A 15,705-nucleotide genomic window follows, 5' to 3' on the forward strand; every position below is an offset into this window, starting at 1 on the left:
CTCCTTTTCTCTCCCCTCTATTTGAGTGGTTAGGTTAGTCAGTCACCTCATCCCTACTTGATAAATGAGATGGACTGAGGCAGACCGACAAAAAGTTCTCTCTACCTCCCAGGTCTCTCAGAGAGCTCCCCACAGGGCAGAAACTTGTATACATGCCTTGCCTGGAAAAGAAGGCCTCAGCTGCTAGAATGTTCTGTTGAGAAACGTGCATAGAGCATAGACCTTAAAAGAAATGAGACTGCAGGCCAGAAAATAATTTTAATGCCCAGTAGAAAGGACCAATCCACTTTGTCTTCTCCTTGCTTTTGCGCCTTCAACTTCTCCTTCCTATGCCTTTGAGAAGTAGGGAGGAGCTGGCCATGTTGCTAGTGTGGCTGTCCATATGGAAGAGGCTCATATTAGCTTGCTCCCAGATCTGGAGAAATGTTAGTATCCTTTAGATCTTGGAGTAGATGTGAAACGATAAAATAATTTACATGTGGTTTATTGCCTCTGCTGAGCCCATCACCTTCCTCCTTAGAGTCCCAGGGCAACTGCATCATCCTCAGACTCAGAGAGATCCAACGTTGCTTTTAAAGAACCTGCAAAATAAATACTTCATGAGGAAGGATGAACTTCTTGGGAGTGGGGAAATAGGCAAGAGAGAAGAGCCTGGGTCTTTGAAAAGTAACTCCTTGCTGGTTAAGGAACAAGAGACTAATGGAAGGAAGAGGAGGGTGAAGGGAGGAAGGAACCAGGAAAAATGCACCTTCTCTGCTGAGCGGCATCCTTTGCTGCTATTCATGTTGATATTCTTCATGGAGATGAGGGTGATGCTGTTTTTCTCTCCATTGACTGTGGAGCAGCTAGGGGTAGGAAGGGAACGTGGGTTATGAATAGGAGGAGTGGGAGGCAATGTGGGGATCAAGGAACTCTGTGGTAATTGTTGAAACTTAGACCTCTGTTTTGGTGGTGGACCATAATGAAGTGAGTGTATTTTGAAGACTTGTATTTGCCTGATCGGTCAATGGTTCCCAGTTTGAAACCCTGAGGTTGCCAGCTGGAGCAAGGGCTTGCCAGCTTGAGTGCAGGGTCACTGCCTTGAGTGAAGTATCATCAATATGATCCCAAGGTCGCTGGCTTGAGCAAGGGGTAACTGGCTCAGTTTGAGCCCCTCTGCACCACCTCATTAAGGCATGTATGAGAAGCAATCAGTAGACGACTAAAGTGAAGCAACTATGAGTTCATGCTTCTCACTCTTTTTCTCTCCTCTCTCCCCCTTCCTCTCTCTTAAAATAAAAAGGCTTGTATTTAAATATTTGTCGTACTTCCTACTGCTTGTGTGAAATCTTTTTTATACTTCCTACTGCTGTGTGATCTTGACCAAGTTATGACCTCTCTTAAGTCTCAATTCTTTTTTTTTTTTTTTTTTTACAGAGGCAGAGATAGACAGGGACAGACAGGCAGGAACGGAGAGAGATGAGAAGCATCAATCATCAGTTTCTCGTTGAGCGTTGCAACTTCTTAGTTGTTCATTGATTGCTTTCTCACATGTGCCTTGACCGTGGGCCTTCAGCAGACCGAGTAACCCCCTGCTGGAGCCAGCGACCGTGGGTCCAAGCTGGTGAGCTCTTTGCTCAAGCCAGAAGAGCCCGCGCTCAAGCTGGTGACCTCAAGGTCTCGAACCTGGGTCCTTCCGCATCCCAGTCCGACGCTCTATCCACTGCGCCACCACCTGGCCAGGCTTAAGTCTCAATTCTTAAATGTATAAAATGGAGTAATTTCTGCTTTGAAAATTGATCTAAGATTTTCAGATAATATTACCAAATATCTACTGCAGGGTTTGGTACATACAAGGTATTCAATAAGTGGATCCTTAAATAAGTCTCTTCATGTTTTAGGGGTATGTTAGAATCTGAGTCCCTACACTTTTCATGAAGGGGTTATAGGCACTTAGCTCTGAGACTGAAGAGTTCTTAGTCCATCTCCTGCCACCTGATTGCTTCCTTTCAGGTCCGCCCCTGTCGGGCCCTCACCCCCCAGCTCTGGGGTGCGTGTGTGTGTGTGTGTGTGTGTGTGTGTGTAGAGGCAGGGAGTATTGGTTCCCTCTTGGAAGGGAGACTGAGAGGACAGATAGATGATTCCGACTTACACCTCTGACAGTCCCTCTGACAGTCATACCTTTCGGATAGCCCCGAACTCCCGGGTTTCTGGGGATCTGTAAAAATCCAAAGGCACAGTTGGGGGTCACATGTTACTCAGAAACCCAACCTGCCCTCAGTGTTCACCCAAGTAGACCCCCTATTTCATCTAATGGAGCTGATGTGCCATTCTATTCCTTAGCCCCCAAATCTAACTCTGGATCCCTCAGTGAAGAGGGGCCAAGGGAGGCCCTGAGGGTCAGGCACATACCTTCAGATTCCTTGTTTTTCCGACATTTAAACCTTAGGCTGACCACACTGACCAGGACGATCACCACAACCACCAGGATGACAATGAAGCTGATAACACCTGAGCAGGGAAAAGGATGGGATAAAGGGGAGGCGGATGAGGGGACAAAAGGCATAAACGGGTTCAGATTCTCTTCCCAGTTAAGTGCTGTGTAGACAGGCTTCAGAGCAAAGTAAATTCCCCTTCTCTGCTGAATGAATGAGCTCTCAGCCTGCTGCCCTGGCCAGAGTGAGCTCCATAGCCCATCTCCATCCTCCCTTAAGAACCCAGCAGAGCCCAGGAGATCTGACTAGAGAGTCAGTGGAGGCTTTTTCTCACCAGAGCCTTTTTTGTCAGCTAGTCCCTCCTAGCACACATGGGTGAGATTTGAACTTGTGTTTCTGGACCCAGGTTCCAAGTCAATTTTGATGGGGGGGGTCCCCCCCCCCACTTTCTCCTCCCTCTCACCAAATGCAGCCACAGTGAGCACTGTCTCTGACGTAGGGCTGGGCAGAATGGTGAAGACTTCTCTTGTCCTTGGGTTCATGGTGGCTGATTTGAGAGTAACATTTTGAGAGGTATCTAAAATGGAGTGGTAATGGGTACATCAGTGAAGGACTTACTCAGCCTACCAGAGAGAGCTAGCTCCCCTCCCACTTCCTCCAGGTAAAGGACTGCAGAGAGAGCTCAGTCCTACAAAAAGGACATCCTCCCTGGCCTTCTGACCAGGTCGCATGAGGATGGAGGTCAGAACTGGGTGTTGTGGGATCACGTGACTAGATTGCTGGTGTTTGTGTTACTAGTTCCAGAGGACTCCAGAAAGTTCAGGATGCTTCCCTCATTATGCTCTTCCCACCACCTCCTTGGAGCTAAGAGGAAAGGGGCTTCTGCTGCAGAGGTAGGGAGACAGGCTAGGCAAGGTAGAACCTGTGTTTTGCCAAGGATGGAAGAAGGAGGAAAAAAGGGCACTGGATGTTTGTCCCCAGGCACTGATCTCACAAGCCAGCCTACCAGTTAAAGAGCGCAAGTTTCTGGCCTTCTTAAAAAGTGGTATGGTCACCCATCTTGAACTCACAGCAGTGCAGGCCTAACTGTTGTTCATTTCCTTGTCCTCAACCCCCTCCTAAATAAGTCTAGGTGTATAAAAATCTCAGAGCCAAGGGGTAGGATGAGAGAATGGGTCAGGATGCTCTTTGTGTGACGCTGCTGCTGCTGCTTGGGATACCTGTGCCCACGCCATGGCCAGCAGGCCAAGGTGGAGGGTATCCACCCCCACCCAACTTTTTTCCTGTGCTGCTGGGTGAAGACCAATCTGCCCTGAGAAGCATGTAACCCTTTCCCAACCTTTTCTGTCTTCCTTCCCATTATTTTGGGTTCTCCTAACCCTCCTTTTCCCTCTCTGTTCCTTTATCAATCCCGAGTCCAGACTCCTTCTACCTTCATTGTGACCAGGCCCAAGTCCCTGTCTGTACTCCCCACCAAGCCTATCTCATTCTCTCCAGACCAGGGTGCCACTGATGTGGACCCTGGCATTGCGGCCCCTCATTATAGGGCCAGACCTAGGCCCCTAGAAGAGAAGAAGAAGGAACCCAGCCTGATGTGACGACATATTTCACTGCCAGCCGCAGATACTTACCAAGTCTTGATGTGTGCTGCTGTGTCTGGGACTGAGTCAGCCCCAGCAAGGACTGGGAGTGATCATCCATAGTGCTTGGCCTTGGTGTCATGGGTTTACTGGCCGCTCTGGAGACCTGTGAGGCCTTCTCTGTAGTTGCTGTGGATTAGGAACCATGTGTGAGCCTGCTTCAGGCTTCAACCAGCTTGTACAAGGGAGGGCTCTTTGGTCCAAAATCGTTCTTTTCATTCTTGCTTTCAATTCAAGGAGCCATCCTCTCTTTCACCTCTGGGTCTTGACCTGTACAGTTCCCTCTGCCTGGAATATACCCTACTACCCCACTCTTCACTCCGCAGTCTTTGTTAGGTTAACTCCTTCTTGAGCCTCAGCTTTAGAGCTGGCTCACTCTGGGATGTCTTCCCTGGCCCCCAAGTTGAAAGTGGCTGACATTTCTTTGGGCTCCAAAAGCACCTTCTGCTTATGCCGATAACAACCCTCTCACCCCGCTTTGTAATTGTCAGCGTAAGGTCTTGTTTACTTGTCTGTTCCCTCACTAGTCTGGTTCTCCTTTAGAGCAGAAACTGCGTCTGCTTCTTCATTGGGCCCTTCCTGGATGGAATTTGAATTCTGAGTCGGGTACCTGGGGTACCCCTCCTGGACAGAGGGCTTGGGTTGTTGGGATCTGAGGAAGGGCTGTCTCCTGCAAGGACATAGGCAGAGGGGGAGTTGGAGGTGGGGCAGATTTGATAACACCACACTCTGACCCATATGAGAACTCTTGGGCTACAACCAAGTCTGAAGGGATGGGCAGAGTACTGGGTGGGGGCAGGGATTGGTCCCTTGGCAACCACACTCACCCGTGTTGGAAGAAGTTGTCTCTGTGATCAGACTTAAACTGACAGCTCCTGAAACAGAACATCTGAGGCTGAGGATCTGTTGCCTCCTATTGTTCTGTCTGCCTTTCTTCTCTGTAACTGTTTTTTTTAGTCTTTTTTCCTACCCCATCCCTGACCCACAACGATTCATTTTTCTTCTCTTTCCAGGCAGGTTAGACTGGGCCAAGCTGAAAAATGTGCCTAGATGCGCTCAGCCTTGAATGTCCTGAGAGCTCTGGTCGCTCCCCTAAATCTGTGCATAACAGGACCTACAGCTTCTCTCCCCCTTACTAAGCTGCCAGACCTAAATGCTGGAGGAGGCCCTCTGTGTTTGGTCTTACCCTGAGGGTTAGAGGGCTGCATTGTCGTGGGCTGGGAATTGTGGCCTGCAAGAGAAAGCAAAAAGATCCACTAGCTTTGTGGATCTCCTGCCCAACACAGAACCCCCAGAAAAACTGAGTCTATTGGCTTTCCAAGCCTCCCATTCTGCCAGAGGTCTAAAGGATGTGGCTCCAGCTTCTGAGGCTGGCTTCCTCTGAGACTGCAACTGAATAGCACCATCGCCCACCACCTCATGATTCAGTGTCTCAGAGTCCTTTCCTGTCTCTTCAGTCCCACATTGGTTTTATACCAACTTGACACAAGGTCCGGGAAGGCTATTTTAAACTAGTGATATGTCCAAGGATAGAGGACCAGTGACCTACTAAGTCTAGACAAGGACTTCAGGTCTCTAGACTAATGTTGACGCTACGCTATGATTGAGCCATCCATTTCCCCCTGTGAACATTGTCATGTTAGTCCTGCCCCAAGGGAAGGGGATGGATGTGATGAATAAGATGAGTTAGGGATTGGGGTTGGTGTCTGGGCTACCTCTCTACCCTCCTCCAGCTGGAGGTAGGGGCCTATACAGGAAGCAAGTTCTAAGGTATATAGTATAAGATGCAGGGAGGCTCTAGAAAGAGTAATCAACTTACTCTCACAGGCAGAGGCTTCTCAGAAATGGTTGTTGTTGGCCAAACCCAGGGAAGAGGTTACCATTGAGAAGCTCCCATTAAATTGTTTTATAAGTACATGTGTATGCTTGCCAGCCTCTATGCAGATGTGTCTGTGTGCCCATATATGTGTCCCCTGTGTCTGTGGGACCTTAAAGGTCAGGTTGTGTTTGCTCATTTTCCACAATGAAATCATTCTTGAAACCTGTGAACAATGTGGAAGGAAAACGTGGGGAAGTGGAGCCGCCCAGCTGGGTTCCCGTTTCTCCACTGGCACTGGGACTGCAGCCGCTGGCCTGGCCCTCCTGTTCCCTCGGCCCCTCATCATCAGGGAAGCCCCAGGCTAGGGCCTGGGTGAACAGAGGCGGCTGGGGGCCAGGAGCCCGCCCAGCCTGTGGCAGCCTGCTGCTCTGTTTGTTTGCCTTAGCCACTGCCTTCCTCCACAGGGCTATCACTCGGATAGTGTGGAATTAATTGTTTCCAATCCCAAGCTTTCCCAAACCTGTGCTGTGTTTTTCCAGGTTACTGTCTTTTATCACTTTATTCCCTCATTGGGTGGGGGGTTGGTGGTGGGGGGGTCAAGGGGAGAGTTAAATATTGTAGGTGCCCCAAGCTAGAGAGAACATTTTCCAGCTGGGGAATGACCCTTCTAATCCAAGGCATGTCCTGAAAACACCTGTCAGTTGATGAAGGGTGTCTGAGGTACCGTATAAGCCAGGGGTCCCCAAACTTTTTTCACAGGGGGCCAGTTCACTGTCCCTCAGACCGTTGGAGGGCCAGACTATAAAAAAAACTATGAACAAATCCCTATGCACACGGCACATATTTTAAAGTAAAAAAAACAAAACGGGAACAAATACAATATTTAAAATAAAGAACAAGTAAATTTAAATCAACAAACTGACCAGTATTTCAATGGGAACTATGCTCCTCTCGCTGACCACCAATGAAAGAGGTGCCCCTTCGTGCGGCAGGCCGGATAAATGGCCTCAGGGGGCCGCATGCGGCCCGCAGGCCGTAGTTTGGGGACCCCTGGTATAAGCTCTATAAGGTTACACTTCAGTTTTTAGTGGGAGGGCACAGTGCCTGCCTTTTCTCATTTATCTGCAAACAGAACTAGTCTCTGGGAAGGAGTTCCAAAGTCATAAGCTCCAAGTCCCAGTAGCTGCTTTTTGTTTCCTGCCTCCTCCTTCTACTGGAACTTTTTGTCACCAGGAGGCTCCTCCATGAATGGAGGAGGGACTTAGGGAGCATCTGTGTTTATAGGCCAGGGTGCCTCTGACCCTGACACCCAGACAACCAAAGAACACTGGCCACTGGGATTTCTTATTTTCCTGTCTCCCCTCCCTAATCCCCACCTGCTTCATTTCCGTCCAGCCTCTCTCTCCTCCCCCTCCAGCACCACCACCACCACCATCCTGTTTTCCTCAGCAGCATACCGTAGTAGTTAAAATCATGGATTTTGGAGTCTGAGAGGCTTGAGTTCAAGTGCTGACTCTGTTACTTACTGACCTGGGCTTTAGTTTTCTCTTTGTAAAAATGCAAGTGATTTTAATACCTCATAAGTGGTTGTGAGGGTAAAAAAAATGCATATAAAGTACTTAACACAGTGCGCAAAATGTAGTCCATGCTCAATAAATGTGAGCCACTTTTAATGTTGCCCCATTCTCTCAAATCCTGCAAGTTTCAAGTCTGCTCTACCCTGACTGGTATATCCACAATCAAGTCTCTTTGTGGGCCTGACTGTCCTCAAAGGGAGTCCTTCATTTGGGGAGACACCTAAATGAAGGAGTGAGTAAGTGCTCTGAGATATTGGATAAGAGGTTGGGAAGGGAAGCTCAGAGAAGCCTGAGCCTATGAAAATGCCACCTCAGGAGTCTCGCCTTTTAATCTCCGCTGCCACTGCCGTTTCTGCAGTTTCTACAATAGCCTAGTCCCCCAGCCCCAGATCAAATATGTGACTGTCCTCTGGGAAGGTGGGGTGGGTGCTGGTTGACCTGAGTTCTACTTTCAATCCATAGACTTTTAAAGAAATGTTTGATCACCCTGGCTGGGTGGCTCAGCTGGTTAAAAAGCATCATCCTGATATGCCAAGGTTGTGGCTTCAGTCCCCAATCAGAGCCCAAACAAGAATCAACCAATGAATTCATAAATAAGTGGAACAACAAGTCATTGTTTCTCCCTTTCTTTCTCTCTAAAATCAACCAATCAAAAGTTTATTAAAAAAACAACAAAAGAAATGTCTGACCTCTCCAGGAGGCAGAATCTTCTGGTACTTGGGCCTTCTCACCCACCACCAGGAAAGGGCACCCCCACCCCCCACCACTCTTGTACTCTCTTCTGCTGCTTTGAGCACAGGGTCGTGACTCTTCCACAGAGGACTTACGGAAGGTGAGGTGGGGGTGGGGAAGGAATGATCGAAGGGAAGTTGCTGCCCTGTGAGTCAGAATCTCCTGGATCTCTCATGGTTCCCAGCAACTGCTCCCTAATTAGAGGACCCCTTATGAGCTTCTTCTCCGCTCATCAGCTAACAGAGGCCGCTCTGAGAGGTGTGTTCAAGTCACCTCCTCTGAAGATCATCTCATCGAGGCCCCTGGTGAGGAGGTTGAGCACATCCTCTTGGGCAGATAGGTCTTTGTGTCTAACTTGAATGCCTCTTGATATGATTTGAGCTTAAAGTCAGTATTTGGAATTCCCAGGTTGTTACTCCCTATATGAAAGAGGATAGTATATCACCTGTAAAGCCCAAGGTGCAGACAGTTTTGTGCTAGAATACCCAAGAAGGAGCTTTAGGGCCTCAATCTCACACTAAGACAGTCACTCTAAGTCACACTAAGACCCCACATTTCAGGAGACCAGCCTTTATGGGGGCCTCCTGGAAATCCTGGAAATTTTCCCACAAAAAGGTTTAACCATATGCTACTTGACCCTTGTCTGGTATGACTACCTCCCAATCCAACTGATCCCTTTCACAAAAGGTTCTGGAATTTCCCTTGAACATAGCCCTAGCTGGAGAGCTGGATGTGTGGTGTGTGTCCTGTAGGAGGGACAGGCCCGGGACTGCCAGCCTGGGAGGAGAGCTGCTGAAAGACGGGGCAAGTGCCTCTTACCTTGGAGTAGGAGGAAGCCGAGGATCAGCCAGCACAGCTGCATTGCTCTAACAGTCCCCATGTCAGCTGGGTCTGTGGTGGGCAGGCAGCCGCTCTGTGGAGGCTCTGTCCATAGTGGAGAAGAGAGAGGGAGTGCTGGGGTAGGGAGGGGCTGGGGGCTGGCCAGGAGCTTCCTGTCAAAGAATAGAAGGAAACAGATTGGGACTAACTCCAGGGGCCCTGCTCAGCCTGACAGCCCAGATGAGGATGTAAGGCTGAAACATTAGCGACTGCGCCCTGGGCTGCAGTGCTCAGGTACTCCAGTCTCTCGCACTCTGGCCCTCTCCAGGGCCTGTGCTCAAAGACAAGTGGTAGCAACCCACACACACTGTGCCCCAGCCCCTCTCCCTCAGGTCCCTCCACGCACCACCTAGAGGTTTCCCTGCGGTGTAGCTCCAGTCCCTCCCCATGCTGACTTCAGACTGATTGAGCCTTAAAGCTCAGCCCACCAGCTGCCCATGCTCTGTCGACAGAATTCTCCACATTCCTCTCCCTCCTCGGGGCTGCCAGTGCATACGGGACTCCCAATGTTTTTCATCATTGTTATTATTATTATTTTTTTAACAGGAACAGAGAGAGACTCAGAGAGAGGGATAGATAGGGACGGACAGACAGGAATGGAGAGAGATGAGAAGCATCAATCATCAGTTTTTCGTTGCGATACCTTAGTTGTTCATTGATTGCTTTCTCATATTTGCCCTGACCAGGGGGCTACAGCAGACCGAGTAACCCCTTGCTCAAGCCAGCGACCTTGGGTCCAAGCTGGTGAGCTGTTTTTGCTCAAACCAGATGAGTCTGCACTCAAGCTGGCGACCTCGGGGTCTCGAACCTGGGTCCTCTGCAACCCAGTCTGATGCTCTATCCACTGCGCCACCGCCTGGTCAGGCTCATCATTGTTATTATTAAGAGAAAAACAAGAGGCCCACATTCCAAGCATCCTTCCCTTGGACGCCCTCCTCTCACTTTGGAGTCAGGTCTTCCCTGTGCTCCAGCAGCATCCTTGTCCTTAGCATCCAGCCAGTGGATGCATTGTCACTTTTTTCAGTATCCTTAGGACCTGACACAGTGCCTGACATACAGCAGGTCCTCAGCACATATTTGTTAAACTAAACTTAAAAGATTTAGAGCAGAGAAATGTTACACACCATCCTCTTTACTATGATTATCATTGTTGTGGATTTCCTTCTATTCTGTGATAATATGCATACGTACCATATTTCCCCATGTATAAGACGCATCTTAATTTTGGGGTCCAAAATTCGGGAAAAAAATGTATTACATAAAGTTATTGAACTTGTTTTTTTTTTTTTGTTTTAATTGTGGTGGGGGGAGAGTTTGATATTTTTCCTAAGTGAGAAGTGGGGAGGCAGTCAGACTCCTGCATGCACCCAACTGGGATCCACCCAGCATGCCCACCAGGGGGCGATACTCCATCCCTCTGGGGCATCGCTCTGTTGCCACAGGAGCCATTCTAGCACCTGAGGCAGAGGCCACAGAGCCATCCTCAGCGCCCAGGCCAACTTTGCTCCAGTGGAGCCTTGGCTGCAGGAGGGGAGGAGAGAGAGAGAGAGAGAGAGGAGAGGGGGAAGGGTGGAGAAGCAGATGGGTGCTTTTCCTGTGTGCTGGACCAAGAATCTAACCTTGGACTTCCACACACCAGGCTGACGCTCTACCGCTGAGCCAACCAGCCAGGGCCTGAACTCAAGTTTTATTCATCATTAAACAATGAACACAAAGACAAGCGTGAAAAAGCGGGAAATGCAAGTAAATCTGCAACCACAGTATAAGATGCACCCAGTTTTAAGACCCCAAATTTTTCGAATATATGTGTGTCTTATACATGGGGAAATACAGTATAATCATTTTATGATTGGTGTCCTTTGTCCCTTATTTTTTAATAAGTATTTTATTTTGAAGCATCATAAATGTTTAGAATGTACATTACACAGTTTTTTCCCTTTGAACCATTTATAGTAAATTGCCAATAGAATGGGCCATCACCCCCGAAGTGTTTGAAATGTGTATATTTCCTACAGACAAGGACAGTATTCTATATAATCACAATACAGCCATAAAATTTAGGAAATTAACACTTTTTTTTTTTTTGTGACAGAGACAGAGAGAGTCAGAGAGAGGGACAGATAGGGACAGACAGACAGGAATGGATAGAGATGAGAAGCATCAATTCTTTGTTGCAGCACCTTAGTTGTTCATTGATTGCTTTCTCATATGTGCCTTGACCATGGACCTTCAGCAGACCGAGTAACCCCTTGCTTGAGCCAGCGACCTTGGGTCCAAGCTGGTGAGTTTTGCTCAAACCAGATGAGCCCGCGCTCAAGCTGACGACCTTGGGGTCTCAAACCTGGGTCCTCTACGTCCCAGTTCGATGCTCTATCCACTGCGCCACCGCCTGATCAGGCGAAATTAACACTTTAAGTAGTGAGTTTTTTGTTAGCCTTTTCAGTGAGGACGTACATGAATATTCATATTACTCAAAGAGTTAATATATTAATACCACCTAATCCTCAGGTCGCATTCATACTTTGACTGTTATCCCAAGAATGCCCTTTATAGCAAAAGGGTCCAGTCCAGAATTATTCATTGTGTCTCTCGTTTGTCTCCTTCAATCTGGAACAGTTTTTAGTCTTTCCTTGATTTTTATGATGTTGACATTTTTAAGGGTTACAATCCAGTTTGTAGAGTCTCCCTCTTTTGGGTTTGTTGAACATTTCCTTGTGATTAGATTTAGGTCATATATCTTTGATGGGGATGTCAATGAAGCAATGCTATGTTCCTCTCTATTTAAGATTTTATTTGTTGATTTTAGAGAGAGGAAGGAGAGCAAGAGGGAGAGAAAAGTGAGAGAGAGAAGCAGGAAGCATCAATTCTTAGTTGTTTCTCATATGTGCCTTGACCTGGCAGGCCCAAGGTTTTGAGCTGACATCAGTGTTCCAGGTCGATGTTTTATCCACTGTGCCACCACAGGTCAGGCTGTGTTCCTTTTTTTGTAATCTATCAACTGGTGCATGATTTTGATTTGTTCTATTACTAAGGATGTTCACTTGATCACTTGCTTAAGGTGGTGTCTGCTAGTGTCTTAGTTTCCTGACAAATTGCCATGAACTGGTGACTTGAAACAACAGAAATGTATTCTCTCCCAGTTCTGGGGGTCAGAAGTCAAAATCAAGGTATTGGCAGAGCCACACTCCTGAAGATTCTAGGAAAGAATCCATTCCTTGCCTCTTCCAGCTTCTGGTAGCTGTTGGCATTTCTTGGCATTCCTTGGTTTGTAGCTGCATCACTTCAATCTCTGTCTCTGCTTTCACATTGTCTTCTCCTGTGTCTTCTCCTCTGTGTGTCTCTTCCAAGAACACTTGTCATTGAATCTAGTGCCCATCTGGATAATCCAGAGTGACCTCCTCCTCATCCCAAGATCCTTACCTTAGTTACATCTGCAAAGATACTTTTTCTAAGTAAGATAACATTCACAGGTTCTAAGGATTGAGATATAGCGATATCTTTTTGGAGACTACCATTCAACCTCTATAGCCAGCTTTCTTCACTACTATTTTCCCCTTTGTAGTTAGTATTTTGTGAGGAAATACTTTGAAACTATGTGACTAGTACATATTACAATTATTATTTTGATGCTTAAGTTTTACCCATTTTGGTTACTGGCAACGCCTTCAGGCTGGCTTCTGTGTCCTTTCACCATCTCTATCATTCTTTGAACACTTCTGTACTTTCTGACATAATGAAATGTTCCAGGTTCATCTCATGTTTTACCAACCCCGGCCCTACTAGAAACCTTCTGAAACCTCAGCTGTTTCTCCAAGGAGCCCTACTTCCTTTTATTATTATTATTATTATTATTATTATTATTATTATTAGAAAGACAGAGATAAACAGGCATACAGAATACAGACAGGGACAGAAAGATGGAAGGGAGAGAGATGAGACGCATCAACTCATAGTCATAGCACTTTAGTTATTCATTGATTGCTTTCTCATATGTGCCTTGACCTGGGGGCTGCAGCTGAGCCAGTGACCCCTTGCTCAAACCAGCGACCTTTGGGCTCAAGCCAGTGACCATGGGGTCATGTCTATGATCACATGCTCAAGCTGGAGAGCCTGTGCTCAAGCCCACACCCTTGGGTTTTCAAACCTGGTCCTCAGTGTCCCAGGTTGACACTCTACCTCCTGCACCACCACCTCGTCAGGTACTTTTTTTTTTTTTTTTTTTTTACAGAGGCAGAGATAGACAGGGACAGACAGACAGGAACAGAGAGAGATGAGAAGCATCAATCATCAGTTTCTCGTTGCGCATTGCGACTTCTTAGTTGTTCATTGATTGCTTTCTCATATGTGCCTTGACCGTGGGCCTTCAGCAGACCGAGTAACCCCTTGCTGGTGCCAGCGACCTTGGGTCCAAGCTGGCGAGCTCTTTGCTCAAGCCAGATGAGCCCACGCGCGACCTCGGAGTCTCGAACCTGGGTACTTCTGCATCCCAGTCCGACGCTCTATCCACTGCGCCACCGCCTGGTCAGGCTCGTCAGGCACTTTTATTGTCATTTTTTTAACATTAAATTTTTGCCTAACCTGTGATGGTGCAATAGATAGAACATCGACCTGGAACACTGAGATTGCCAGTTTGAAACCCCAGGCTTACCTGGTCAAGGCACATACGAGAGTTGATGCTTCTTGCCCCCCCCCCCCCCCGTTTCTAAACTCAATCAATAAAATCTTTAAGAAAACATTAATTTTTTTTATTTTTTAATTAAGTGAGAGGCAAGGAGGCAGAGACAGACTCCTGCATACGCCCTGACTGGGATACACCTGTCAAGCCCCCTACCAGACCATGCTCTGCCCATCTGGGCCGCTACTCCATTGCTCAGCAACCAAGCTACTTTAGTGCTTGAGACGAAGCCATGGAGCTATCCTCAGTACCCCAGGGACAACTTTGCTCAAACGATTCTGAGCAATGACTGCGGAAGGAGAAGAGAGAGAGATAGAGAGGGGAAGGGGTAGAGAAGCAGATGATCACTTCTTCTCCTGTGTGCCCTGACCAGGAATCTAACCCTGGACTTCCACACACCAGGCCGACACTCTACCATTGAGCCAACTGGCCAGGGCTTTAAAAAGAAAAAATTAAAAAATTTTTATTCATTTTGGAGAGAGGAGAGAGAGAAGAGGGGAGAAATAAGAAGTATCAACTCCCATATGTGCCTTGACCAGGCATGCTCAGGGTTTTGAGCTGGCAACCTCAGCATTCCAGGTCGATGTTTAATCCACTGTGCCACTACAGGTCAGTCTAAAAAAATTTTTTTATTGACTGATTTTTTAGAGCAGGGGTTGGGAACCTTTTTGGCTGAGAGAGCCATGAACGCCACATACTTTAAAATGTAATTTTGTGAGAGCCATACAACTACCCGTGTACGTTACTCATTATCCAATAAAAATTTGGTGTTGTCCTGGAGGACAGCTGTGATTGGCTCCAGCCACCCGCAACCATGAACGTGAGCAGTAGGAAATGAATGGATTGTAATACATGAGAATGTTTTATATTTTTAACATTATTATTTTTTTTATTAAAGATTTGTCTGTGAGCCAGATGCAGCATCAAAAGAGCCACATCTGGCTCGTGAGCCATAGATTCCCGACCCCTGTTTTAGAGAAAGAGGAAGAGGGAGAGAGAGAGAGAAACATTGGATTGTGTTCAACTTATTTATGCATCCATTGGTCAATTAAAAAATTTTGGCCTGACCTGTGGTGGTGCAGTGGATAAAGCGTCGACCTGGAATGCTGAGGTCGCCGGTTCGAAACCTGCACTTGTCTGGTCAAGGCACATATGGAAGTTAATGCTTCCTGCTCCTCCCCCCTTTCTCTCTCTCTCTCTCTCTCTCCCTCCCTCCCTCCCTCCCTCTCTCTCTCTCTCTCTCTCCCTCTCCTCTCTAAAAATGAATAAATAAATAAATTTTTTTAAAAATTTAAATACCAGTATATCTATTGATTTTAGAAAAAGAAAGCAGAAGGTGGAGAGAAAGAAACATCAATCTGCCATTCCACTTAGTTCTGCTTTCATTGGTTGCTTCCTGTATGTGTCCTAACTGGGGATCGAACCCACAACCTTTTGAGCATCAGGCTGATGCTCCAACCAACTGAGCTACCCAGCCAGGGCCCATTGGTTGATTGTTGTATGTCCCCTGACCTGGGAACAAACCCACAACCTTAGCATACTGGGACGGTGCTCTAACCTACTTAGCTACCTAGCCAGGGCGCCCTACTTCTGTTTAATGGCAAATAGTACTTAGAAACTGTGATCCACCATAGACACAGAGAACAAACTGATGTTTGCCAGATTGGGGGGTGGGTGAGAGGGGTTGGGTGATAAATGTAAAAAGATTAAGAACTACAAATAAGTAGCTACAAAATAGTCATGGGATGTAAAGTACAGCATAGGGGATATAGTCAATAATATTATAATAACTGTATATGATGCCAGACTTATGGGGGGATCACTTTGTTAATTATATAAATGTTTATTCACTATACATCTGAAACTAATATAAAATAATATTGAATGTCAACTGTAACTGAAAAAGAAAATCACCTGAGATCCACCGGGTGCACTGATGCTGTGACGGGGTAGCTTCTCCAAGGCCCTT

At 47.1% G+C, this 15,705-nt stretch overlaps 1 protein-coding gene across 5 annotated transcripts; it reads right to left on the reverse strand.

Moving 5' to 3' along the window:
• Positions 1 to 239: 239 nt before the first annotated feature.
• ECSCR (endothelial cell surface expressed chemotaxis and apoptosis regulator) lies at positions 240 to 9,274 on the reverse strand. Of its 5 annotated transcripts, XM_066277204.1 has the most exons (10): positions 9,002 to 9,274; positions 5,241 to 5,285; positions 4,882 to 4,929; positions 4,665 to 4,724; positions 4,046 to 4,183; positions 2,878 to 2,991; positions 2,392 to 2,490; positions 2,161 to 2,197; positions 749 to 845; positions 240 to 581 (listed from the first exon to the last, which is right to left on the reverse strand). In XM_066277204.1, the coding sequence occupies exons 1-10, from the start codon at positions 9,060 to 9,062 to the stop codon at positions 573 to 575; spliced, it is 708 nt and encodes a 235-aa protein (XP_066133301.1). In that variant the 5' UTR covers positions 9,063 to 9,274; the 3' UTR covers positions 240 to 572. The 5 variants fall into 5 exon arrangements, with proteins under 5 accessions (XP_066133301.1, XP_066133302.1, XP_066133303.1 ...); XM_066277205.1 differs by lacking the exon at positions 5,241 to 5,285; XM_066277206.1 differs by lacking the exon at positions 4,665 to 4,724 and having other exon boundaries at positions 9,002 to 9,254.
• Positions 9,275 to 15,705: the final 6,431 nt, after the last annotated feature.

The sequence above is a fragment of the Saccopteryx bilineata genome, chromosome 4 (assembly GCF_036850765.1).
Source record: "Saccopteryx bilineata isolate mSacBil1 chromosome 4, mSacBil1_pri_phased_curated, whole genome shotgun sequence".
NCBI lineage: Eukaryota > Metazoa > Chordata > Mammalia > Chiroptera > Emballonuridae > Saccopteryx > Saccopteryx bilineata.